Here is a 23272-nt window from a genome sequence, read left to right on the forward strand (position 1 = left end):
ACATCCAGATTCCCATGTGCTTAATCTACAGTGTTAAATGCAATATGATGGCTGAATTTCCACCTCCATTTCCCCCTTCTGTCTCTCACTTTCTCTTTGTCTCAATTTGTCTGTTTTTTTGTCTCTTTATTCCTGACGATCCCATTCCAACGCCCAGTTCAGAGACATTGTCTGAAGTGCCACGAGAACTGTGTGAAGTGCCTACAGGATTCTGACAGATGTACAGCATGCAAAACAGGCTTTAGGTAAGACAAGTAAAGGAAAAAAAACACTGTGGATAACATGACTTAATATTCATTATTTAGCTACTGGTGATGTCTCAAACGTAAGAAATTTTTCTAAATGTCTACTTTTAGCAGAAAACCTGGTTGTTGTCATACTTATGCAAATAATACCAAGGTACGGTGATCTGTTCCCAGGACAGTCTCTGGACTTCCCAAAATAATTCTGAATCGGCTAAAGTTTTATTTGAACTAGCTCTCTCTTTACGGGTCATTTTACATATTTCTCTTCAGCTGTGGGAAGTGACTGAAGGAATAAGTTCGCGAGTACAAGTGGTGGTTCCTCCGCAGCATTTCTGCTCTTCATGAAAGGGTAATGAGCTTGGAAATACATGAGTGCCTCGGGGTAAAACTCTGGCTCCTCTGAATCGAGTTGTGGTGTTCTGGGCACCTTACAAAGTTGTTTGCAGGTCAGCTCCCACTAGATATGCATGGGGCAAGAATACCCTGGGGCTGATCCAGGACCCAGTGGAGGGATTATATCTCACAGCTGGCTTGTAAACATCTGGGGATCTGCGGCTAGGGATAAAGTCTGAATGAAACTGCTTGAGTCTGCTACCACCACAACCCCAACCGATAAAAGGAAGAATATTAATGAAAAATTAACTACTAAAACTAATTTTTGAATAACTATGGATGTTGTGTTCAAAATGTAATTTCGGAAGAATGTAATATAATGCTATATAGTTATAATAAACTATAATTGTTAACTATGTCATGTTTCTGTTTTCTTTCTTTTTACAGAATTATTTTCTTTCATAACTTTCAAGTTATTAGAAATTTTGGAACAAGTCACTTTGTTTTACTGATCTTACTACTGATATGTCCGACATTGTTCAACTTTGGTTACAGTCTATGTATATTCTTTATTTAAACGAATACATACATGTCCTTGTTTTTATGTGAGAGCGTTTTCCCCTCTACTTTTATTGTATGTTTCTAGTCTTTCATCCAAATGATTATTTCTGTGATTTAAATTAGTGAAATTGATAAAGTAAGCCTTTCGGGGCAAAGATTGTAGCCATTCAGTTTGAGTGATGTAGATTTCGATCAGATCTCTCCGATCAGCCCTCGGTGGATCTCTGAGAACATCTGCAGTAAAGGAAATTTGAAAATTCCAGTCTAAGCATGAATAGGTTACGTTGAGGTAAAGAGCAGTCTGTGTTAGTTTACTGTCTAGAGTACATCTGGTCATCTTTATACAGTATGTGCTGTCTGTTCTGCGGTTTACTTCCTGCTGCTTTATATTTTTTTAAAAATCCTTTCTTTATTCCCCTTATTCAGAGCAAATCTTCACATGCCTCAAGTCATGAGCTGGCGGGGACCCTATAGCACTTTATCTGCCTCGTTCAAAAGTTCTAGCTTGTACCATTGAAGTAGTTTGTGGAGGCTTTTGGAACTCTTTGAGCTTTAGATCCAAGGCTCTTCATGCTGAGTTACAAAGAATGAGAAGAACATGAAAGCATGTTTACCTTCTCATTTTCAACCACTAACCCCTATAACCTTGGCTCCCTATCAGAAAGCTGCAATCTTTGCGCTAAAGCTCAAACCACTCAAAGAGCAGCAGGCAATGGACAATGAAATTACTGAAAACAGTGACGGCCCAAATTGAAAGACATCTTCCGTCTTCATCTCTCTGTCTCCTGTATTATAAACTGACTTCTTGTTCTCTCTCTCTCTCTCTCTCTCTCTCTCTCTTTTGTTCTTCTTGCAGTTTAGCAGGAATGACCTGCGTCCCGGAGTGCACAAATGGAACCTTCTTTAACTTGGAGGAGATGAAGTGCAGCCCCTGCCATGTCTCCTGCTCCACCTGCACAGGTCCTCTTCTATTCTAGTCTAGCCTTTTCTCTTTATGGTTAGGTAATATGTAAATAATAACACAGAACAGACTGTGCTGTTATATACAGTATATGCTTAGATATTATTTTTATATAACCACATGGTCTAGTGTGTTATTCTACTCATATCACAGTGATATGTTATAGATTGTTTCATTTATTAATGTACCACAAGTCATACAATTTAATGGTGATAGTTTTAGAAGATAGAAAATTTAATGCTGTGGAACATCTGTAAGACAAGTTAGTTCTAAATAAAGTTATAATCATGATCATGCAGTAATAGTCCGACCAGCATCTCCTTCTCTCTCTCTCTCTCTCTCTCTCTCTCTCTCTCTCATTCTCTTGAAACCAGCAGTTTGTTATTTTACAGTGAAAACGGAAAGCGTTAATTTCTCGGTCCGAAGACTTTCCCACGCTGGAAGCTTTATAAAGCACTATGACTGCTGCAAATGGCTAGCTCCCATAACTCCTCTCATAAACATTAATTAATAGTCTCTAAACAAACCTGATACCGATTAAAAATTGTGCCTTGTTAAATAACACACTTAAAAATCCAGTTATTATTAGTCTTAAATTATGTGGAGTGTCTGTGTATAAGCTGTTGCCATAGAAACTATAACATATTAGAATGAGTGAATTAATATTAATATATTGTTCATGTGATGGACTGGTGACCTGTCCAGAGTTTACCCATGCCTTTCGCCCAATGTGTGCTGGGATAGGCTCCAGCAGATGACCCTAATTAGGATTAAAGCGAGTATAGATAACGGATGGATAACGTTCATGTTACAGCTGGAAATACTTTGGAAGACGTGCAGGTTTATAAAATTAATCCACAACGTCGTGAGAATTCTGTCATGATATGATATAAAGCAGTATAAATCAGTGAAAAATACAGTTTCAGAGAAATTGTGTGATCGTCAGTGTTTTTTTATATATCAAATTACAAACTCTAATCGCAAACTACTGATTAGGTGTTGACATTTTGTGCAGAATTCCTAAAAAGCTTTACATCATTTATTTTCGGAGACATTACAGTGCCTTAAATTGCCAGAATGCATTTAGATAAGTATAGTCAAGACTTTTCACACACACCTCATTTATTCCTCATTGTTTCATGACTCTTTGTATCTGGATTGTGTCCTGATAAGGTTTTAACCACATCTGGTATTTCCCACAAATATTATAAGCAATAGTTTGGTGATCCTCCCAGGAAAAACTGATGATTTCCCAAGTATATATTGTGCCATAAATTTATTCTGAGAATCTGGTGTTGACATGAAAGCCCTCAGGGTCAGAGAGAGAGAGAGAGAGAGAGAGAGAGAGTAATTAATGCATGTAATTTTGATTGCTAGCCAGTAAATTCCAACTGAGAAGCCAACAGTATACTTATTTTTTGCACAACATACTGTTTACCGGAGAATTACTCAAGAAGTATGTGGGACTGATGGAATTTGTTCATCTGTAATGAACAGGCATCTGAAGTAATGTGTGTTATATTAAGCATGGTAATTGGCCCAGAATTTGGTTGCAGAGCATATAAGCTGAACAGCCTGCATGTGTAAAATTCTTCTATACCAAGCCTAATGATGTACAAAGTGTCATCGCAATGTCTAAGGCAAGAAACATTTCCACAAAATATGTGATCAACATCTGCCCTGTATAGTGAGAAGGAGTAGTCTGACTTTGCAGACATGCAGATTAGCTAACTTGTTAGTGAGCTTGTTAGTAAAGCGTATCTTGCCTTGCCTTTGTTGCATGGCAACTGAGCTTTCTTTATTTGGCTAGAACGTGTGGCAGAGAGTTGATTTAGAATAAATCACATATTTATATAAAGAAATTTTTTGATGAAAATATGCCACATGATGAATAGATAAGGACACCGTGACTTAAGGTGCCACATTATGCTGGATTATATTTGACAAGAAAGAGATGTTAGCATTATGTTGCATGGGCCCAAGCTCTCAACCAAAGGACATCTACTTAAGTTAATGCTCATTATCACTGCAGTAAAAAGGCATTTCTATGATAATGATGAAGTCATTGTGATAGGATGCTCTCAAACAAAGAGCATTAATTATATTTGCCTGTGTGTGAGACAGACAGGCATGAGGCATTTTTCCTTGTGAGCGCATGTATTACACATGGATGATGTGATTGACCTGCAGTAGTGAGGGGAATATGTAGCAATAGATTAAACCAGCTCACTGGTGTTTGTGTGTGTGTGTGTGTGTGGGTATGTGTGTGTATCCCCTTGAGATGATGTTCTGACTGTACAGCTTAATTAGTTCAGTCAAAGCTGTTTCTCACACCACTGGCTAGAAGTGCTGTGTGTTGGATGTGCATTGGGTGTGTGTGTGTGTGTGTGTGTGTGTGTGTGTGTGATTTGGAAAGAGGTTTTACTCTTGTGATTAAAGGGCTTGATGACTTCTTTATGGCTTCTTCCTGAGCAATAATGTGACTATCTAATTTAGCCCCAAGCTTTAAAATGAATCTGATCCTACCGTCTCAGGATGATGTTCTCTATAATATTTTCACTGCAGACATAATAAAGAGATAAAGGCTGAGAAGATCAGTGTTGGCATAATGTTATTGATATCTGCTGTGTATTCTTCCGCATAGGACCAGGTATGGAGGAATGTCTCCTCTGCTCCCATGACTTCCTGCAGGAGGAGTGGCAGTGCGTGCGTAAATGCAGCCCTGGGCACTACCAGGGTGACAACACAGGATTTCCACAGAGGATGTGCCACAAGTCAGTCTCGTTTCTTTACGTTTTAACCTATAACAGTTTATCATTTGTTTTCTAATTGGGTGTTATTGTAGCCTGAAACTGACATCAGGAATGAAACTGCTAGATTCTGCTGAGATAACAGAAACACATTATTATTGCTAGATTGATTATTTGTTTGTTTTGTGGTGCTGACATCCATTTTTTTTAAAAACTACTCACTATGTTTTATACTGCTTGAGCTGTTAAAGTTTTTATTAATTTAGAGCTTTTGAAGCAATGGGTTGAGAAATGAGTTGTATACTAATTTATCCAGTCAGCCAAGACAAGTCCAGTTTTGCTTCCTTTGCTTAGCACTGGCTCTGTGAAGTAATGGACGTCTATCTCACTCAAAATAGCAGTGTTACACTGCTAATTTCTTAGCAGTGTTACACGAATTGTAAGTTTTCAGACATTCTGATCTATTTTAATGTATTTTTCATGACCTCAGTTCAGTATCTCACGGCTATACTCGGAGCATACTCGGAATTAGGAGCACAATTAACTGTAGGCACACAATATGAAATGATCGAGGGATGCGCTGCTAAATGGGACAGATACAACTATGACTATTCATAGAGCAATATATAGTCAGTATGCTAGATTTTAGGTTTATTGCAATGGTTTCAATGAGGTTTATTTCAGTGATTGCCATCTTCTCATTTGTATATCATTGTATACAATTTATTTTTTTAAGTTTCTCTCTTGCATTCATGTTACACTGATTCACTTTACAAAGGCAGGTGTTTAAAAGTGGTGGTCTAAAAGCTGTTGAAAAATGGCACACTCAGAAAAGCGCCTTGAATCTGAATGGCACACTCAGAGAAGTGCCTTAAACAGGACTAATTTCACTAGCTAATCATTTCTCACCAGCCCTTCATGCAGATTAACACATTTTCTGAGACAGACAAAACCAGATGTAAACAAAGGCATTATTTAGCTAATTTAACTAGGCTATGCCACCGAGTAGCTGCTTTCTCAATATTGCCTTTCCCATCACCACAATCACCAGTAGCTGCTTTTGTATTGAAAAGTCTGCCAACGATTCTTTACTTTTCTTTGTATGATTTTAGGAAAACACATACAAGGTAACTTAGAAGATGAGAAATAAGAAAAAAAGATCCTGCAAAAGCCAAAAACATGACACAGAAATATATACACAGCCTGACTAACTAACAACATGACATAAGAAACAAAGCAAAAACCATTGAACTAGGAGGAGAAGGGAAATGGATTTAAAACAATAATGTAAACACATGGTGGAATAAGAACACAATATGATATGCAAGCAGCAGCTGCCACACTGGGAACTGTGACACAGGCTGAGAGGGATTGTGATAGCACCAGCTTTATGCTTGCTCTCCATTGTTTTATCTTTCATTTATATGCATCCACAAACATTGGGAAATTTATAATAGAACATAAAGGACCAAACCAATCACAAGCAGCGTCTCTGAGAAGTAGCGTCCTAGTGGTAGCTTCATACATGGTATAAGTAGATATAGCCTTTATTTGTCACATATACATTATAGCACAGTGAAATTCTTTTCTTTGCATATCCCATCTTTGGAGGTTGGGGTTCAGAGCCAGCCATGATACAGCACCCCTGGAGCAGAGAGGGTTAAGGGCCTTGCTCAAGGGCCCAACAGTGGCAACTTAACGGTGCTGGGGCTTGAACCCTCAATCTTCTGGTCAACGACCCAGAGCCTTAACCATTTGAGCCGCCACTGTATAAGTGTGATATACATGGTATAAGAGAAGTAAGAGAAAAGAAAAAAAATAATAATAAGATTTAAGAAGGTTCCCAAACTTTCTGGAGTAGCCGTATTTGATAATCAATAAAAGGTGGTCTTGTTCACAACACACTATAGGAGAAACTGCACTTTCGTTTATAAATATTGGCTGTGACAGTTATATCTAAAAAACAAGGTTATGTAGATTAATGGTGTTGTTTGTAGCACATTTATGAAGATTTGTGTATGTATTTATGGAAAAGGCTTCAGGTGTAATAGACCCAAATTACTTGTTAGGTACATTAGTCTTGTGGCTCCAAGGCAATATTAAAGAAGCAAATATTGGACATCATCCATGACTGATCATCTACATTTGCAGTAAGGAGAAACGTGTACAATTGTTTTTCTCTTATCCTTTCCTTTAACCCCAGTGAAAGCCAATAATATTTTTTATATACTTTCTGGTATTTAGGAATTTGCTATGCTGATGTCAAACAGTCAACACTCATTATACACACACAGTATATATATATACTGTTATATCAGCATATGAAACAAAATGAAATCTATGTTTATATGCTTTACATTCATTTTATGTGACTTGGTCTCCATTATGGAATCATTAGTTTATGTTGTTGTTTTTTTCATTCATTAATTTGTCCATTTGGAGAATTCATGGTCTATCCTGGAAACACTGGGCATGAGGTTGGAATGTATTATACTGATTGGGATGCTAATTCATCACAAGGCACTATGCACACACATTCACACACCCGTTCACATCTCTAGATACTTCAATCACTTTAGTTTTTGGAAGGAGGTAGGAAACAGCAGAAACTAAAGGGAATCCGCATGGAGAACATGCACAGACAGTAACCCGAGCACAGTGAGTTGCACTACTGCGCCACTGTGCCGTCCCTTTTTCTCTCCATCAATAGTGACTTAGGGATTTGTGAGCAGCTGTAGCAAACCACTTGCTCACCTCCTGCAGAAAGGTTGAATTTACAGCACTATCACCACGTTTTAGATGTCTGTAATGGGTCACTATAGAGGCAGACAGAACTCAAGCTACCTTGTCCCTCTGGCTCATAAATCAGGAGGTTTTCTCTTTATGAAAGATGTTCAAAGCAAATAGAGGCTTTAATAGGAGGTCACGGATGGTGAATGAATGCTCTTCTGGAAGAAAGAAGAGGTTGTGTAGAAAGGTGAATCTTGTGTGTGTGTGTGTGTGTGTGAGAGAGAGAGAGAGAGAGAGAGGGGCTGTGAGAAGAAGTAGGGGTGACAAGACCAGACAGCCGTAAAATAAAAGCAAAGTTTGACCCTGAGGAAGAATGTACAGAATAAAGAGCATTAGTTAAAACCATGTACCACTGCAGGAGTGACAAACACACCATAAAAGGTTTGACTCTTCTCCAAGGTCACAAGGAAAAAGCATTTGTTAATGTATATGCCAAAGACTTTTGCGGGATGTTTTATTTCCTCCTACTATCAATGTAAAGTTTGAGGCTTTCTCTTCAGAACCACCAAATGAAGCTGGAACACAAGAGAAACATGGAACAATTATACGGCCTGTCCTAGTGTGTGTGCCACATATTTATTTTATATTAAATGTACTGATTTTGTTGCTAAAGTGTGGTTAGATAAAAAAAAAAATTGTGAGTCAGGTGTATACTAATATTAAGGTGCCTTTTAAATTATGTGCCTTCACAGTGTCCACCACTTCTGCGTATGTGCTGCTTGTGTTTGTAAATGAGCTCTGCTAGAAGAACTGAGCTGATACACCGACCAGGCATAACATTATGACCACCTGCGTAATATTGTTTTGGCCACCCCTTTTGCTCCCAAGACAGCCCTGACCTGTCATGCACTGTGTATTCTGACACCTTTCTATCAGAGCCAGCATTAACTTCTTCAGCAATGTGAGCAACAGTAGCTCGTCTGTTGGATCGGATCACACGGGCCAGCCTTCGCTCCCCACGTGCATTAATGAGCCTTGGCCGTCCATGATCCTGCCTCCGGTTCACCACTGTTCCTTCCTTGGACCACTTTTGATAGATACTGACCACTGCAGATCTGCAAGAGCTGCAGTTTTGGAGATGCTCTGATCCAGTCTTCTAGCTATTACAATTTGGCCTTTGTCAAACTCGCTCAAATCCTTACGCTTGCCCATTTTTCCTGCTCCTAACACATCATGTTAGCCATGATGAGGAGTCAGTGTTATTCACTTCACCTGTCATAATGTTATTAATGTTATGGTTTTTACTTTTATGTCAGAGGTGTGCACCAGATATATGCTTATGTATGTGTATTTAACATACGCAAAATGCTGTTTGTTTGGTTGGTGCTTTTTGTGCGAGTTTTCCCGTTAAATTTTCCCCCATTTTCTCACTAATTTAGTCTTGGTCAATTTCTACCCATCAGCCAGCATTCTCCTATCCTATAAAACCTAACAACAGGGGAGGGTGAAGGCTATCATGTGCTTCCTCCATGTAAAGCCAGCCAACTGCATCATGCAGCATCACTGTGATTGACAGGAGAGAGAGCACAGCCAATTTTAGACCCTTACACTCCCAGGCACAGATGACCGTGGCACCACTGGAATACAAACATGCTTCATTTTAATCGTTTGCATTGGAACGGTGTATTAATGCACCTATTAACATTAATTATACCTCATGAGTGTGTGATTTTATTTAGCATATTTTCCTATCTTGCCACTAAAATTACTTCTATGCCACTGTTTTAAAGCTGTCTGTTCTTATTAGACAATTTCCCCTGAACTTTGTGTCACTGGCATTCTGATCAAGATAAAAAGTAATCCCAGCAGAAAGCAATCTTACAATCACCTGCAGAATATTTCCTCATAGAATGAACATAGAATGATGCAATAGGAAATAAAAAAAAGCATGATGTTTGTATAGAGTTATCTGGTGGATACACTTGTTCATACAAGATATATTTAAGGTTTGAGTGCAGTGTTCTTTTGAATAATGATTCTGAACTTTCTGTCTCACTCTCCCAAATTTAAGCTGACATTTTCCAGTACTATGTGCTCACTCTCATCATATGATTTCCCTCATTTCTGGCTTTATATCTGAGCGTGTGAAAATGTGCGTCATACCGATTGCTGAGAATCAGTGGAGGAGCCAGAAGGGTTCAGTGTGCCAGCCTGAGCCGGCCGATGCCCTCATACATATTAATGTCATGATGCTCCAGGTTTATTGCTTTGGTGCCTTGCATTCATTCATCCATAATGATCAGAAATTTAGTCACTCTCTTTGATTTCTAAAAAAACTTGGTTAAAACTATGTTTTTTTGTTAAAAAGAAATGACAGTGTAGTGAGCACTGTTCCGCTCATGCATGTGTGTGATTTGCATGTTGTGTTTTGCAGATGTGAGGAGAACTGTCTGCGCTGCCACGGGCCTGGAACAAGCTGTACTCAGTGCAGAGATGGATACAACGTGGTCAGCGGTACCTGCATAATCAACGCCACCTGTAACAATAGTAAGCACAGAAGATTCAGCACGGCCTGAAAGTTTTGAGAAACCACATTGGTTGAAATGTTTCACTTGCACTGTAGGACACATTGCCTCTAGCACTCCTTATGCCTCTAGAAAAAAACCTCCTCACTGTCTAGATTTTGCTTTTATAGAGGGAAAGGACACACAATGGGAAGCTAGTGGCACTGCCATATCCTCAGGCAGTTTATTGGGTTTTACTGGTCACTTGCAGTTGATGTGGGCTCAGTGTGCTGTTTACGAATCCCATTATATAGTTTTTTTTTCTCATATACATTATAGAACAGTGAAATTCCTTCTTTACATACCCAAGCTTGTTAGGAAGTCACAGGGTCAGCTTGAACTCCCCCACCTTGCCACCAGTGCTATATTACTGTCTTACTGTATTGACATTACAGACATTATCGTTTTAAGCTCATCAGGCCTGAGATAATATCAGCCAGTAAGTACATCTCTGGAAAGATATCATTATATATCAGTATGTATAATACCGAAATCCTGCCATTCACTTCATGTGTAGTGTAGTTTTTTTTTATGTATCACTGCTGTTGTGTTGATGCTGGAGAAGAACACTAGTGTAAACTGCGAAAACACATTTATCATTAGTCTAGACTGAAATTATGTGTTAGATTCCTTTAAATTACTTGGGTACTATAGAAACACTAGCTGTTATATGACATCAATCCACACCCAAGGTGGGGTCGCATCTGGCCATCTGGTATGTTTTAGTACATTTGCCAAAGATTACGATGTTTAATTTATTAACGTGCAACACTTCAGGGTTTATAGTCAGATTTAAGATTGAACATGTGTGGAATCCTCTCTTACCAACTCTTCCTTCTCTGTCTTTTACTCAAAAAAATGCAGCTTATCATTTTACCAAGAAACTAGAAAGTGTACACTCCTCTGTCCTAAAGACTTTTGGTCTGGGGAATCATGTTACTAAGCAGTAACTCTCGAGACTCTTTACATAAATGCTAACAAACTGTTTGTTAAACATCTTGTTAGTAGTTTTAGCTGCAGAGCATCTGCTGTCCAAGTCCCTGTGTCTGAGCTGTATTACGATGCACACATGGTTCGTTACAGCTGGATCTGCTGCCAAAAATAATGCACACCTTCTGACCAATCAGATTTGAGCATTCAGTGACGCTGTAGTATAATATAAAGTTGTCATTAGAAGTATAGCCAGAACTGATGTCAGAGATGCTGCTATAGAAATGTCTTCAGACTTTAAACTTCTGACCAGTCAGAACTCAGAATTCCACAACACTGTGATATAAAATCATGTATGATACATGCTAGAGGCGAGAAAATATTCCAGTGCTTTGCAATTTAAAAGAGTTCTGGATGTAACATAAAAAACATTACATTACATTATTTGCAACCCTGAGCAATGATATTGAAATTGGCTTTTGCACTTGTTGCAATACAGGCTGTAGGGAAAAGTTGTTTACCAATTGTGTAATGATGAATTTTTACTGGAACAGAGCTGAGCTAGACTAGAGCTGCAATGTCATGCCGTGCTTCGACACTCCATTTTTACAGCTTTGTTTTTGCGGTTTCTTTACCAGAGAGCTTTTAGAGGCCACTCGAGTTTTAAATCGTCTCTAACAAAGCTGGTTGCAGACGGCTCAGCTGTGGACCACAGGGACTTATTCATTAGAAATAGAGAGAGAGAAGGAGAAAATAAAATACAGTAAAATAGATAGAGAGATACAGGCAGGCAGAAAAGCAAACTAGAAAAGAAGAGAGAAAGGAAAGAGAGAATTTATTGGAAAGAGAAAGGAATGTAAATGTATGAAGGAGAGAGAGAGACTATAAAACAACAACAAATGAGAGGCTGGAAAGAACCATGGGACTTGGATGAGGGGGTATAGGGTATAAGAGGTTGTGAATAGGCGCTGCAGCAGGGTGCCAACAATGCTGCTTTGAGAAAATTCTATCCCACATTAACCCAAAACTCTCTTTTATCCAGGCTTACATAACAGCACAACTGGGATGACCAGGCCAGGCGAGAATGTGGAGTGAAAGAAGGCATGGGTATGAGAGGAGGCAAAAGACTGGAGTGGAGGATTCTACATAGCAAGAGGGCAGAAGGAACATATAATAAAATAATAATAGAGAGAGAGATGCACAGATCAGATGCCTACACCGCATTTTAGCATTAAAATATTTAACTGTCACAATTTGTTAAACATGAGATATGCCTATAAACAGATCAAGGGTTAATAACTACTGTTATGTCCATTGGCTTATATTGCACATGTATTACAGAGAGTTTCCGTCTGCAAAATACAGGGTGTTGTACATTTTTCTAAAGAACAGCTTGATAGTATTTACTGACTTCATAACCACAATTACATTGGTTCTTTAATATACTTTACCATAGATACACAATATGACTAAACGTTTATGGACACCTGATGATCCTGTTTAATTATTCTGCAAACTGGTGCCACAAAAGTTGTAGCAAGGGATGTCTCTGTATACTGGGATTTTACAAAGCCAACTCTCTCCTAACATCAGTGGCAGAACTCATTAATGCTCTTGTGGCTGAATGGGCAAATCCTTACAACCACACTCCAAAATTTAAAACCCTTCTCAGAAGAACGGAGGTTATTATAATCTAGAATGTAATGTTCAAAAAGCACATGAGGATGTAAAGGTCAGGTGTCCACAAACTTTTGGACATACAGTGTACCTTGATTGTTAGTTTTTACATGTCATTATTTGATTTATTTTTACTGTAGAAGTCGTATGCACATGCGTGAGTTGTGTAATAACAGATACAAACATAATTTGTTCTCAACGCACCTGGCCCAACACATTAAGAGCTTTATGTATTGAATAATAAGGGCTTTTGTTTCGAATAACACATGATAGTTGTTGTGACCTATGCTCAAATGGGATTGATTAAACCATGGTACTAACACATAATACCAATAACAAGATGTCAAGGGTTTAAAGAGTGCTAGCAAAACGTTTCTTGCACAATCTTTTTGCAAAAGTGGCAGGACAGGAGATATGTGAGACCATCCTGAGTTCCCAAATAGGAATTCTGATTTGATTATGTATTTTCTGCATGTTTTTGTAGTCAGAAGTCAGAAGTAATGAGTTAAAAGCGTTCGTTTTTAACCATTATATAGAATGCAAACAGTGAGTTTGACATTTATTTGCTTGCACCTTGTAGACTGACCATGGCTACCAACATAAAAGGTCACAATAAATAAATAAATAAATAAGATTAACACTTCTGATAGTAAATTTACATTAGAAAGTTGGAAATGCAGTTAATATGAGGAGGTTATATCATGCTTTGAACTGAAGGTGTGCTCTAACTCTCTCTCTCTCTCTCTCTCTCTCTCTCTCTCTGTCTCTGTCTCTCTCTGTTCTGCTCATCTAAGCGGATGAAGTGTTCTGCGATATGGTGAAGTCTAACCGGCTATGTGAGAAGAAACTCTTCCGACAGTTCTGCTGCAGGACCTGTTTGATGACAGGATGAATGAATAATGGAAGAGTGAAAGAGAGAGGGACAGGTCACTTCATTCAATATGGCTCTGTTATCTGATGTACATGTTTAATCCATTTATATCTGGATTCAAACCCAACAAACACCTCATTTCAATAAAACCCTGAAAGGGTGCTATTTGATTGCCATAAGATATTTTTTACAGCTATCTGTTTTATAAACTTCATATAGTACAAGTTTAAATAGTTTACTTTTTATTCTGATATGATATTACAGAATTACCAATCAGCCATAAGATTAAAACCACTTGCCTAATATTGTGTAGGTCACCCTTGTACTGCCAAAACAACTCTGACCTTTTGAGGCACTCCACAAGACCTCTGAAAGTATGCTATGGTATCTGGCACCAAGACCTTAGCAGCAGATCCTTTAAGCCCTGTAAGTTGCAAGGTAGGGCCTCCGTGGATTGGAAGCACATTCCACAGATTCTGCACTGGATTGAGATCTAAAGAACTTGTAGGCCAAGTCAACACCTTGAACTGTCATGTTCCGCAGATCATTCCTGAACATTTTTTTGCTTTGTGGCCTGGTGTGTTATCCTATATACCATTAAGGGGTTGTCATGAAGTGGCGTACTTGGTCTGCAACAATGTTTAGGCAGGTGTTACGTGTCAAAGTAACATCCACATGAGTGACAGGACCCAAGGTTTCCCAGCAGAACATTGCCCACAGCATCACACTGCCTATCCCAGATAACATATTTCATGTAGTGCATCCTGGTGTCATCGCTTCCCCCGGTAACACACATGATCTAAACGAAAATGTGACCAGGCCATCATCTACCATTGCTCCATGGTCCAGTTCTGATGCTCATGCTGGCATTTAGGGACCTTTGGTGGTGGACGGTGTCATCATAGGCACTCTGATTGGTCTGTGGCTATAGAACCCCGTACACAGCAAGTAGATCTTCTTTGGGACTAAACCATCACTCACCACATGCAGCAATGAACTGTTGCTGGTTCATCAGTTGCCCTTCCATGGACCACTTTGGTAGGTACTAACCACTGCATACCTCACAAGACCTGCCATTTTGGAGATGCTCTGACCCAGTTATACAGCCATCACAATTTGTCCCTCGTTAAAGCCTTATGCTTGCCCATTTTTCCTGCTTCCAAAATGTGAACTTCTAGAATCAATTTTTCACATGCTGCTTACAATATCCCACCCCTTTACAGCTGCCTTTGTAGCAAGATAATCAATGTTATACACTTCACCTGTCAGTGGTTTTAATGTTATGGCTAATCAGTGTTTATTGCAGCAGGGAGCTGTGTGTGATTATAAAGAATAAGCTGAAAGGGCTGCATCCTCAGTAAATAGATTTCCAGCACTGAGCTGACTTGATGAATATGATGCCATATTCATTGTTTTAAACTTCAATAAGTGAAGAATCTCTTAAACAAATACATTCAACAGCATCATTTATCAAGAAAGATTCATTAATACCCCAGTGAAGGTATTGTACATACTGGAGTGTGAATGTAATGTTTAAACTATTTGCTTCTGTAAGAGTGGCAGAATAAACTAAATGATTTGTTGCCACCAGCAAGTGGTCTGTCTAATGCATCTTTTCTTCCCTATAAACCCTGTGTGCCCCATCTTGAGAAATGCATCACTCTCTCAGTGACCTTTTGGAGCAGGAATTTGGATCTGGCTTTTCACTGGTAAATCGCTGGCTTTCGGAAGTTTGTTGTTGCCAAATATCGAGATCATGAACTTTTTAAGCATGCTGTTTGAGCACGGTGCCCTGAATGAATGACTCTTTTGTCACAGATGAGGTTGCATCCATGACTTGTCAGACTGGATGTTGAACCCTACAGATGACTTCTTTATTTATCTTGTTGCTTATTTCCCACACTTGGATAATCTAAGTGGTAAATGTTTTGGAGCTAATGTGGGTTTTTTTTGGATGGGATTCTCGGTCATCTATTACTAGATGCACCCAGAATAACAGCAGGACACAGGAGACGATTTGATGCAAGCTGAAGTGGGTTTGATGAAAGCATGGAATAAACACACACAGATGAGGTTTGGCAGTTGTTCTTGTCTTAATCACAGCCTACTCCAGACTACAGGACCCTCCTTAGAGGAACCACGTTTATCATGTGGTACTGTGTTGGTGTTATTCTACAGCCTGCCAGGCCAGTGATTCACTTCGTAAAAGATCATTCTGACTTCATCACACTTTTTCCCTGTAAGAAAACAACTGTTTCGATCTGTGATTTCACTTCCGAATTGACTTTAAACAATACCTGCCTTCTTAAAATGACTTCTGAATGACAGGCTGGTAAATTATTTTTAACAGCAAAATACACTCATGCACTTTATTAAGGAACACCTGTACATCTGCTCCTTCATACAGTTGTCCAAAAATCAGACCAAGCAGCATAAATAATATCATATAGATAGAGGTCAAGAGCTTCAGTTAATGTTTACATCAGAATGGGAAAAAACATGAACAAACTTTTCCATACAAAACAGAGTTTACATGAGAAAAACAAAGCTATGATAAACTAAAATAAGCACCTTTACAACCACGGCTAGCAGAACAGCATCTCAGAATTGCCCATCATGTTGTACCTTGAGGTGGATGAGCTACAACAGCAGAAGTGCACACACGTGAGGTTCCACTACCAGCAGCCAAGAACTGGAAGACTATTATATGCACAGGTTTACTGAAACTGGATCGGATGTCGCCTAATAAAGTTCTTAATTTCTGCTGGATCAATATTTGGTGTGAACAGCATGAATCCCTGGACCCAACAGTTCAGGCTGGTGGTGGTGGTGGTGTAATGGTGTGGGGAATATTTTCTAGGTATACATGAGGACCATTTAAAAGCCACAGCGAGCGAGTGTTTACATAGTACATTCATCATATAGTAAATCACAATATAGTAATATAGAGAACCGTAATTAGTCTGTTCATTCATTTTTAGTTATTGATTTATCAGGGCTGTGGTGCACAGGACTGTACCGGACACTAGTCCTGGAAAACAATGATGCTTGTAATTGTGTACATTAGACAGTGGTATTCTGTTATTGCCCATGTGCTCCTCCACTTGGTCACATTTATAACTACACCGCACTTTTTGCACACTTATTTCAGTACAAAATCTGGTCTGTTTCAGATTTGCATGCCCAAAGATTAAGTTATCTGTTATTCATTTGCCATGGTTCCATCTCTCCTTTTATCAATCCTATCATGTTATGTACCTTTTTTCATGTACTGTCTAGTGTTGCTGAAAGAATCACGAGCTTAGACGGCCAGCTAAGAAAAACAAGAAGAGTCATTCTTCATAGAAAGTTTCTAAGGTAAGTAAACAACTCACCTTAGATAGGAAGAACATTTGAAAACTCTTTGTACTCCTGAGATAGAAATCTGCCCTGTGAGGAAGGCAGCATAGAACAGCTGTCTTCTATTAAGGTTACAGTTTTCCATCTGTCCTCTGAATATTTTGTTCACCAGCCAAAATACGGGAAGAATTGTTGCAGTTGAAAATCTGCTAAAAGAGAAAATGACATGTTGGTGTCATTAAAGCATGATAAAAACTTCAGGCAGTTAAAAGGCAGTTATGAAGTTTTTATTTGACCTTGCTGCATGTGCCATCTGTGGGATACTACATGACTAGTAGTGAAGACATGGGAAGAGCAGTGATGAATCTATTTAAGTGGCCATATTACAGAGTAACGGTAATTAGTTAACGACTGCAATCGAGACTTAATTATGTTAATCGATGCATATGTAGTCTGTCGTAAGCGTCACTATGTTTAATTGTAGAGCTTAACCAGATATCATAGGTTCAGTCAGAATCTAAATCAGCAAAGGAACCAAATCCCACAATAAAAACAGAATTTCTAACTGTCTAACTGTGTTAAACAGTTTCCCTGTGTTCCAGTCCAGGACCTCCTTCATAAATTTTTCAGTAAAGTTGTGTATAAACCAAACTAAACATTTCCACCAGATACAAACGTTTGGATAAAACTTGGTCATGAACAGGAATGACACAGGATCATTTTGCACGCCAAATTAGTGTCTCTAAACAGCTGCTACCTCACAGCACTCTGTTTTTGATTATTTTCCTTTACCAGCACAAATTGTCATGTTTTAGTCCTTACTGGTACAATCACAAACATCATGAAGTCACAAAAATTTAAATAAGGTCAATATTAGCCTTTTAGTCTTTATTTCTAATACAAAATATAACAGCCTAATGTTAGCTAACGTGTTTGCCGAAGCTTAGCTAATTAGCATAACATAACTACTGACGTTGGGAAAATGCTATGCATCTTTTTAGATGGCTAATGTTGACACAGTCCTTTATATGGGGAGCTGACAAGCTGAGCTAATACTGACGGACTGTTATGTGTACCTGTATTTCACGCTTAACACAGGACATTTGTGAGGCTGATCAAAGTGCCACATTCTTCACCCAGGGCTCTGGTTACTTGGCAAAATCAGGATGCAATTACTGACCTGTTTTTGTTCATTTTTTATTTAGTATGAATGGAATCACTGTCACAATCTTAAGTGAGGTCCTGAAAAAATAGCAGCTCAGATCAAGTATGTTAGATGACCCTCTGAAAGCTCAAGCAGACATCAAGTGCAAAAAAACATAACAAACAGCAGAACAGCCAAAAAACTGTGGATGAAGTTGTTTCTAAATGTAAACAAGTGAAGTAAAACCCAGACAGTACACGTACAGAACATGTAAAACTTCTCAGTCGAGCCGAGGAATCGAACCGGGGACTAAAGGAAAACTTCTCAAACAGCCTCTATCTAAAAGATGATGCACACTTCTACGCTGTGCGGTGAATTAACAAAACGTTTAGTAAAGTATTTAAAATGCAAGTGAAATTTCTCTGATTTTAATTGCACAGATATCTGCAAGTCCTCTGTGCTCATCGATAAACACCTTGTCAAGGTGAGCTCCTTCACTCAGGGTGAAGATAAAGCAGAGGACTGAGAGCTTTGCTACATGCTAAAAAGCTCGCACTTATACGGCAGACACATCACCTTATTATAGGTGCACTAATCACATTCTGTTCAGTCCTTGAGGTTAACAAGATGGCCGAAGTTATCACAAAGTATTAGCTCACTCAGCAAGAACAACAAAAGAAGAATATTAGAAGGGAGACGAACACGTAATTAAAAAAAAGGATGGAAAGAAAGGATGATTAAAAAATGAACTTTTGGATCTGAAAGAAAAAGGTTACTGAGACATATTTATGTCATTGTTTATATATGCAAAGTTAGTCCATAATATTGGGGAGTATGGTGGGTCTGATATGCTGTAGTGTCATTTTGTTGGCATGGGTCAGCTTCCTTCAAAGGGAGGCATCTCTGCAAATCAATACAACATTCTCCTGACTGAGCTCCTATGGTGAAACAGTTCTATCCTGGTGGAAGTGATCTCTTCCAGGAGTCTCCTAGGGCTAACTGAACAACAACAACATATAGTATATACCACGCAGTATACACCGATCAGGCATAACATTATGAGCACTGACAGGTGAAGTGAATAACACTGATGATCTCCTCGTCATGGCACCTGTTAGTGGGTGGGATATATTAGGCAGCAAGTGAACATTTTGTCCTCAAAGTTGATGTGTTAGAAGCAGGAAAAATGGGCAAGCATAAGGATTTGAGCGAGTTTGACAAGGGCCAAATTGTGATGGCTAGACGACTGGATCAGAGCATCTCCAATACTGCAGCTCTTTTGGGGTGTTCCCGGTCTGCAGTGGTCAGTATTTATAAAAAGTTGTCCAAGGAAGGAACAGTGATAAATTAGTACGGCCAGGGCTCACTGATGCACGTGGGGAGCGAAGGCTGGCCTGTGTGATCCGATCCAACAGACGAGCTACTGTTGCTCAAATCGCTGAAGAAGTTAATGCTTTCTGATAGAAAGGTGTCAGAATACGCAGCGCAAAACAGTTTGTTGTGTATGGGGCTGCATAGCCGCAGCCCAGTCAGCGTGCCCATACTGACCCCTGTGCACTGCTGAAAGCACCAACAATGAGCATGTGAGCATCAGAACTGGATCACGATGCAATGGAAGAAGGTGGCCTTTTCTGATGAATCACGTTTTCTTTTACATCACATGGATGGCCGAGTGCGCGTGCATCGCTTACCTAGGGAACACATTAGACTAGGATGTACTATGGGAAGAAGGCAAGCCGGCAGACCTTGTAAACCCTTTCATGGAAACGGTATTCCCTGATGGCCTCTTTCAGCAGGATAATGCGCCGTGCCACAAAGACGGTACAGGAATGGTTTGATGAGCACAACAATGAGTTTGAGGTGTTGACTTGGCCTCCAAATTCCCCAGATCTAATTGAGCTTCTGTGGGATGTGCTGGACAAACAAGTCTGATCCATGGAGGCCCCACCTCGCAACTTACAGGACTTAAAGGATCTGCTGCTAACATCTTGGTACCAGACACCACAGAACACCTTCAGTGATCTAGTGGAGTCCATGTCTCGATGTGTCAGGGCTGTTTTGGTAGCAAAAGGGGGACCAACACAATATTAGGCAGGTGGTCATAATGTTGTGCCTGTTCTGTGTATGTTGCATATTATATATTTTGAGAGTCCCATAAAGAGACAGATGTTATTTGTCTTAGTATATATTTGTCATAGTCTCCATCTCTGAGTTCATTTTGCCTCTGTCTATTTGTATTGATCTGTTTTTGTCTGTTTGACACTGTTGTTTATTGTCTGTTGTTTGTTCATTACTGTTCTTCCCTGTGACTATTAGCTTGGAATGAAAAATGAGTTGAGCTGTGGAAAGGCACTATATAAATACAACAACAACTACATATTATTATTCCTATTATTATTGCCATTCTTATTCTTATTCTTATTCTTATTCTTATTCTTATTCTTATTCTTATTCTTATTCTTATTCTTATTCTTAATCCAACCTGATATAAGAATTATTAGACACTTCTTTATAAATCCTCAGGAACTGCTTTCTCCTGGTCTTGGTTGTGGTAAGCCTCTTCAAGATAACACTGGACATGAAGAGGAACACCATGTGCACAAACCTTCTTTTACTCATTTACACCTTTAGAGTCATTTAGAGTCATCAGTACATCAACCGGCATGTTGTGGGAGCAAACTGTAAAACCTGGAGGAAATCCATACAGACATGGGAAGAAGATGCAGATGCAGTAAACTGTGATGTGCTACCTGAAACCCTTAGACTGTTAAATATACAGTGAATTCAATATAAAAATGTTGTTTGATGATCATATGCTGATCACAGATGGCAGTTTAGACATTCTTAGTATACTCTTAGTACTGTGCTAACAATATAATTGGTTTATATTTATATTTATATTAAATTTTTGGTTATTGGTTTATATTTATTGGTTTTTATTATTAAATTATTGGTTTATATTATATTTATATTAAATTGATGAATTTCTGTATTAATCCATATTGTAAAGGATATGTATTGTATTCCTGCCTCAGGCTCAAAGATACTGTGAAAGGCTCTGGATCCACAGCGACCCTGACCATGATAAAGCACATAAAGGCAGCTATACCTTCTTGACTGGACACCATTTATATAAACCTATATAAGGAATGCCAAAAATTTAACTATAAAAAATGAACAATAATAGTACACAATTAAATAGGTAAATTTCCCATTGGGATGCATCTATCTATCTATCTATCTATCTATCTATCTATCTATCTATCTATCTATCTATCTATCTATCTATCTATCTATCTATACGTTATTTAATTTGCATAACCATTCCCTTACATTTCTTTTATTATTGTTGTTTTATAATTTCACGTTGTTGACTGACTGCAGGACTGATTGCAATTCTGAAGTATTTTTCCCTCCATCAGAACACAAGGTATTTATGCTTCCTGCATTCTTGCCAGTTCAGAGAGAGTAAAAAATCCATTATTTCTGGACAAGAAGTTCAACAGAGCAGAACCAGCTCAGTAAATCCCTGCTGACTTTAAAAGCAGGGCTTCTAAAAGAGACAGCGCAGCTGAGCGCCACGGTGAGAGAGAAAGAGACAAAAGCTTTATGAGATTTGAATTCCTTTCTTTTGATTCCTTTTTGATTATGAGCTTATCATTTCGCCGAGGTGAACCATTCTTTATTCCTCTTACGGTCTGAAAGAAAGTTTCTGTAAAGGTGTGTGTTATCAGGAAGTTGTCTTTCTCTGACCAGCGATGCTTTTTCTTCAAATATTGTGATGGATGTTTCATAAAGCGTGTAGTGATCGAGGTCAGGCGGTGCCAGGAAGGAGAGAGTTAACATTGAGACATTAAATTAAATGCAGTGTGAGGCCTGGTCTCTTTTGAGTTTTGATGAAAGCAGGATGTGAGATTGAGAGTGAGAAAACTAACCCGAATGCCACAGAAGCTCTACAAAGCCTAATTTCTTTTTTACCCCTGCATCATACAGACTGTTTTGTAGCAGAATTCTTTGAATAAGTCCTTTGCAGTATGGACTGATTTATTTTTGAATTATCCAAAAAGCTTGACTTTACATTTAAAAAGAGCACAGAGAAATCTACAAAGATGTTGATATTCCTTTGTGGCATAGATTGCTGATTGCACTCCTGCAGGATCTAATTTCCTTTTTCCACCCAAACTTTATATGATTTTATATGGTGGTGAACCCAGGAGGTCTGTTTCAGTCTTTTGTTTATTGGAGAATAAATCTCAAAGGCTGCTGACTGTTTTCCTGGCTTGCGTCCAGTCGTCCTGTTCCGAATAAATTTTCCTGCAGTAATATACAAACATCCGTTTCCACCTTCACTACACCGAGCAACATCTGCCAGCCTCTTTATGAACCTGTCACAGCTGAAAGCAATGGCTAGCCCTAAAAATGTCCACTTTTTCTCCGGCACCAGGGGAAAGTTATGGGTAAGCAGGCCTGAGAAATACCTTGCAATTTAATATTCTGTTAGATAAAAATAAAAATACATATAAATTACATTTGATTCTTATAACAAGGAATGAATGTCAGGTCATGTGTTTAACGTCATAATTTATCTGTGTGGTGCAGGAGGGAATCCCAAAACAGCAAACGGTATGCTTCCTTTTGTTTTATAACTAATGTTTGACAGGCAATTCCTTACTTTAAATCAGAGGTATAGCTACAGAATAGACAAAGCACACAGTGCATGAAGGTTGATCGCTTAAGTCCATCTAAATATTCATTCATTACAGTAAGTAAATGTTTTACCCTTCAGAGCCTATTGCAACAACACCGTGTGTGAGCCAGGACTACACACATACACACACACACACACATTCACAACTAGGAGCAATCTAGAGTAGCCAATCTTACCCAATTCTACTTGACGTCCATGTACTTGGACCACATGCAGCTAGAAGTAAGCTTCGTGATTATATAATATCTCTGGATGACCTTTCGGTTTCATCATATATTGCAGCAAAAGAACTTAGTTCTTATTATGCAGTATTTTATTTGAAGCTCATGTGGATAATATCACTAGGATAACCTTCTTCATCTCAGAAATATTGCAGAGATAAGAAAGATAATGTCACTATATGATGCAAAAAAAAAACAAAAAACAATTTCATATTTTTGCTACTTCTAGATTGGATTA

The 23272-nt window shown here is 38.7% G+C and overlaps 1 protein-coding gene across 2 annotated transcripts in view; it reads left to right on the forward strand.

Moving 5' to 3' along the window:
• pcsk6 (proprotein convertase subtilisin/kexin type 6) overlaps positions 1–15212 on the forward strand; it is a 65133-nt gene extending 49921 nt beyond the window's left edge. Inside the window, exons 17-22 of one of the 2 annotated variants that reach the window (XM_058401131.1) lie at positions 158–245; positions 1996–2099; positions 4745–4874; positions 10015–10127; positions 12117–12181; positions 13546–15212. In XM_058401131.1, coding sequence (XP_058257114.1) covers positions 158–245; positions 1996–2099; positions 4745–4874; positions 10015–10127; positions 12117–12169 — 488 coding nt within the window. In that variant the 3' untranslated portion in view covers positions 12170–12181; positions 13546–15212. The remainder of the gene's footprint in view (positions 1–157; positions 246–1995; positions 2100–4744; positions 4875–10014; positions 10128–12116; positions 12182–13545) is intronic. The other variant, XM_058401130.1, reaches the window with a different exon arrangement.
• Positions 15213–23272: the final 8060 nt, after the last annotated feature.

Source organism: Hemibagrus wyckioides, linkage group LG10 (genome assembly GCF_019097595.1).
Source record: "Hemibagrus wyckioides isolate EC202008001 linkage group LG10, SWU_Hwy_1.0, whole genome shotgun sequence".
Taxonomy (NCBI): domain Eukaryota; kingdom Metazoa; phylum Chordata; class Actinopteri; order Siluriformes; family Bagridae; genus Hemibagrus; species Hemibagrus wyckioides.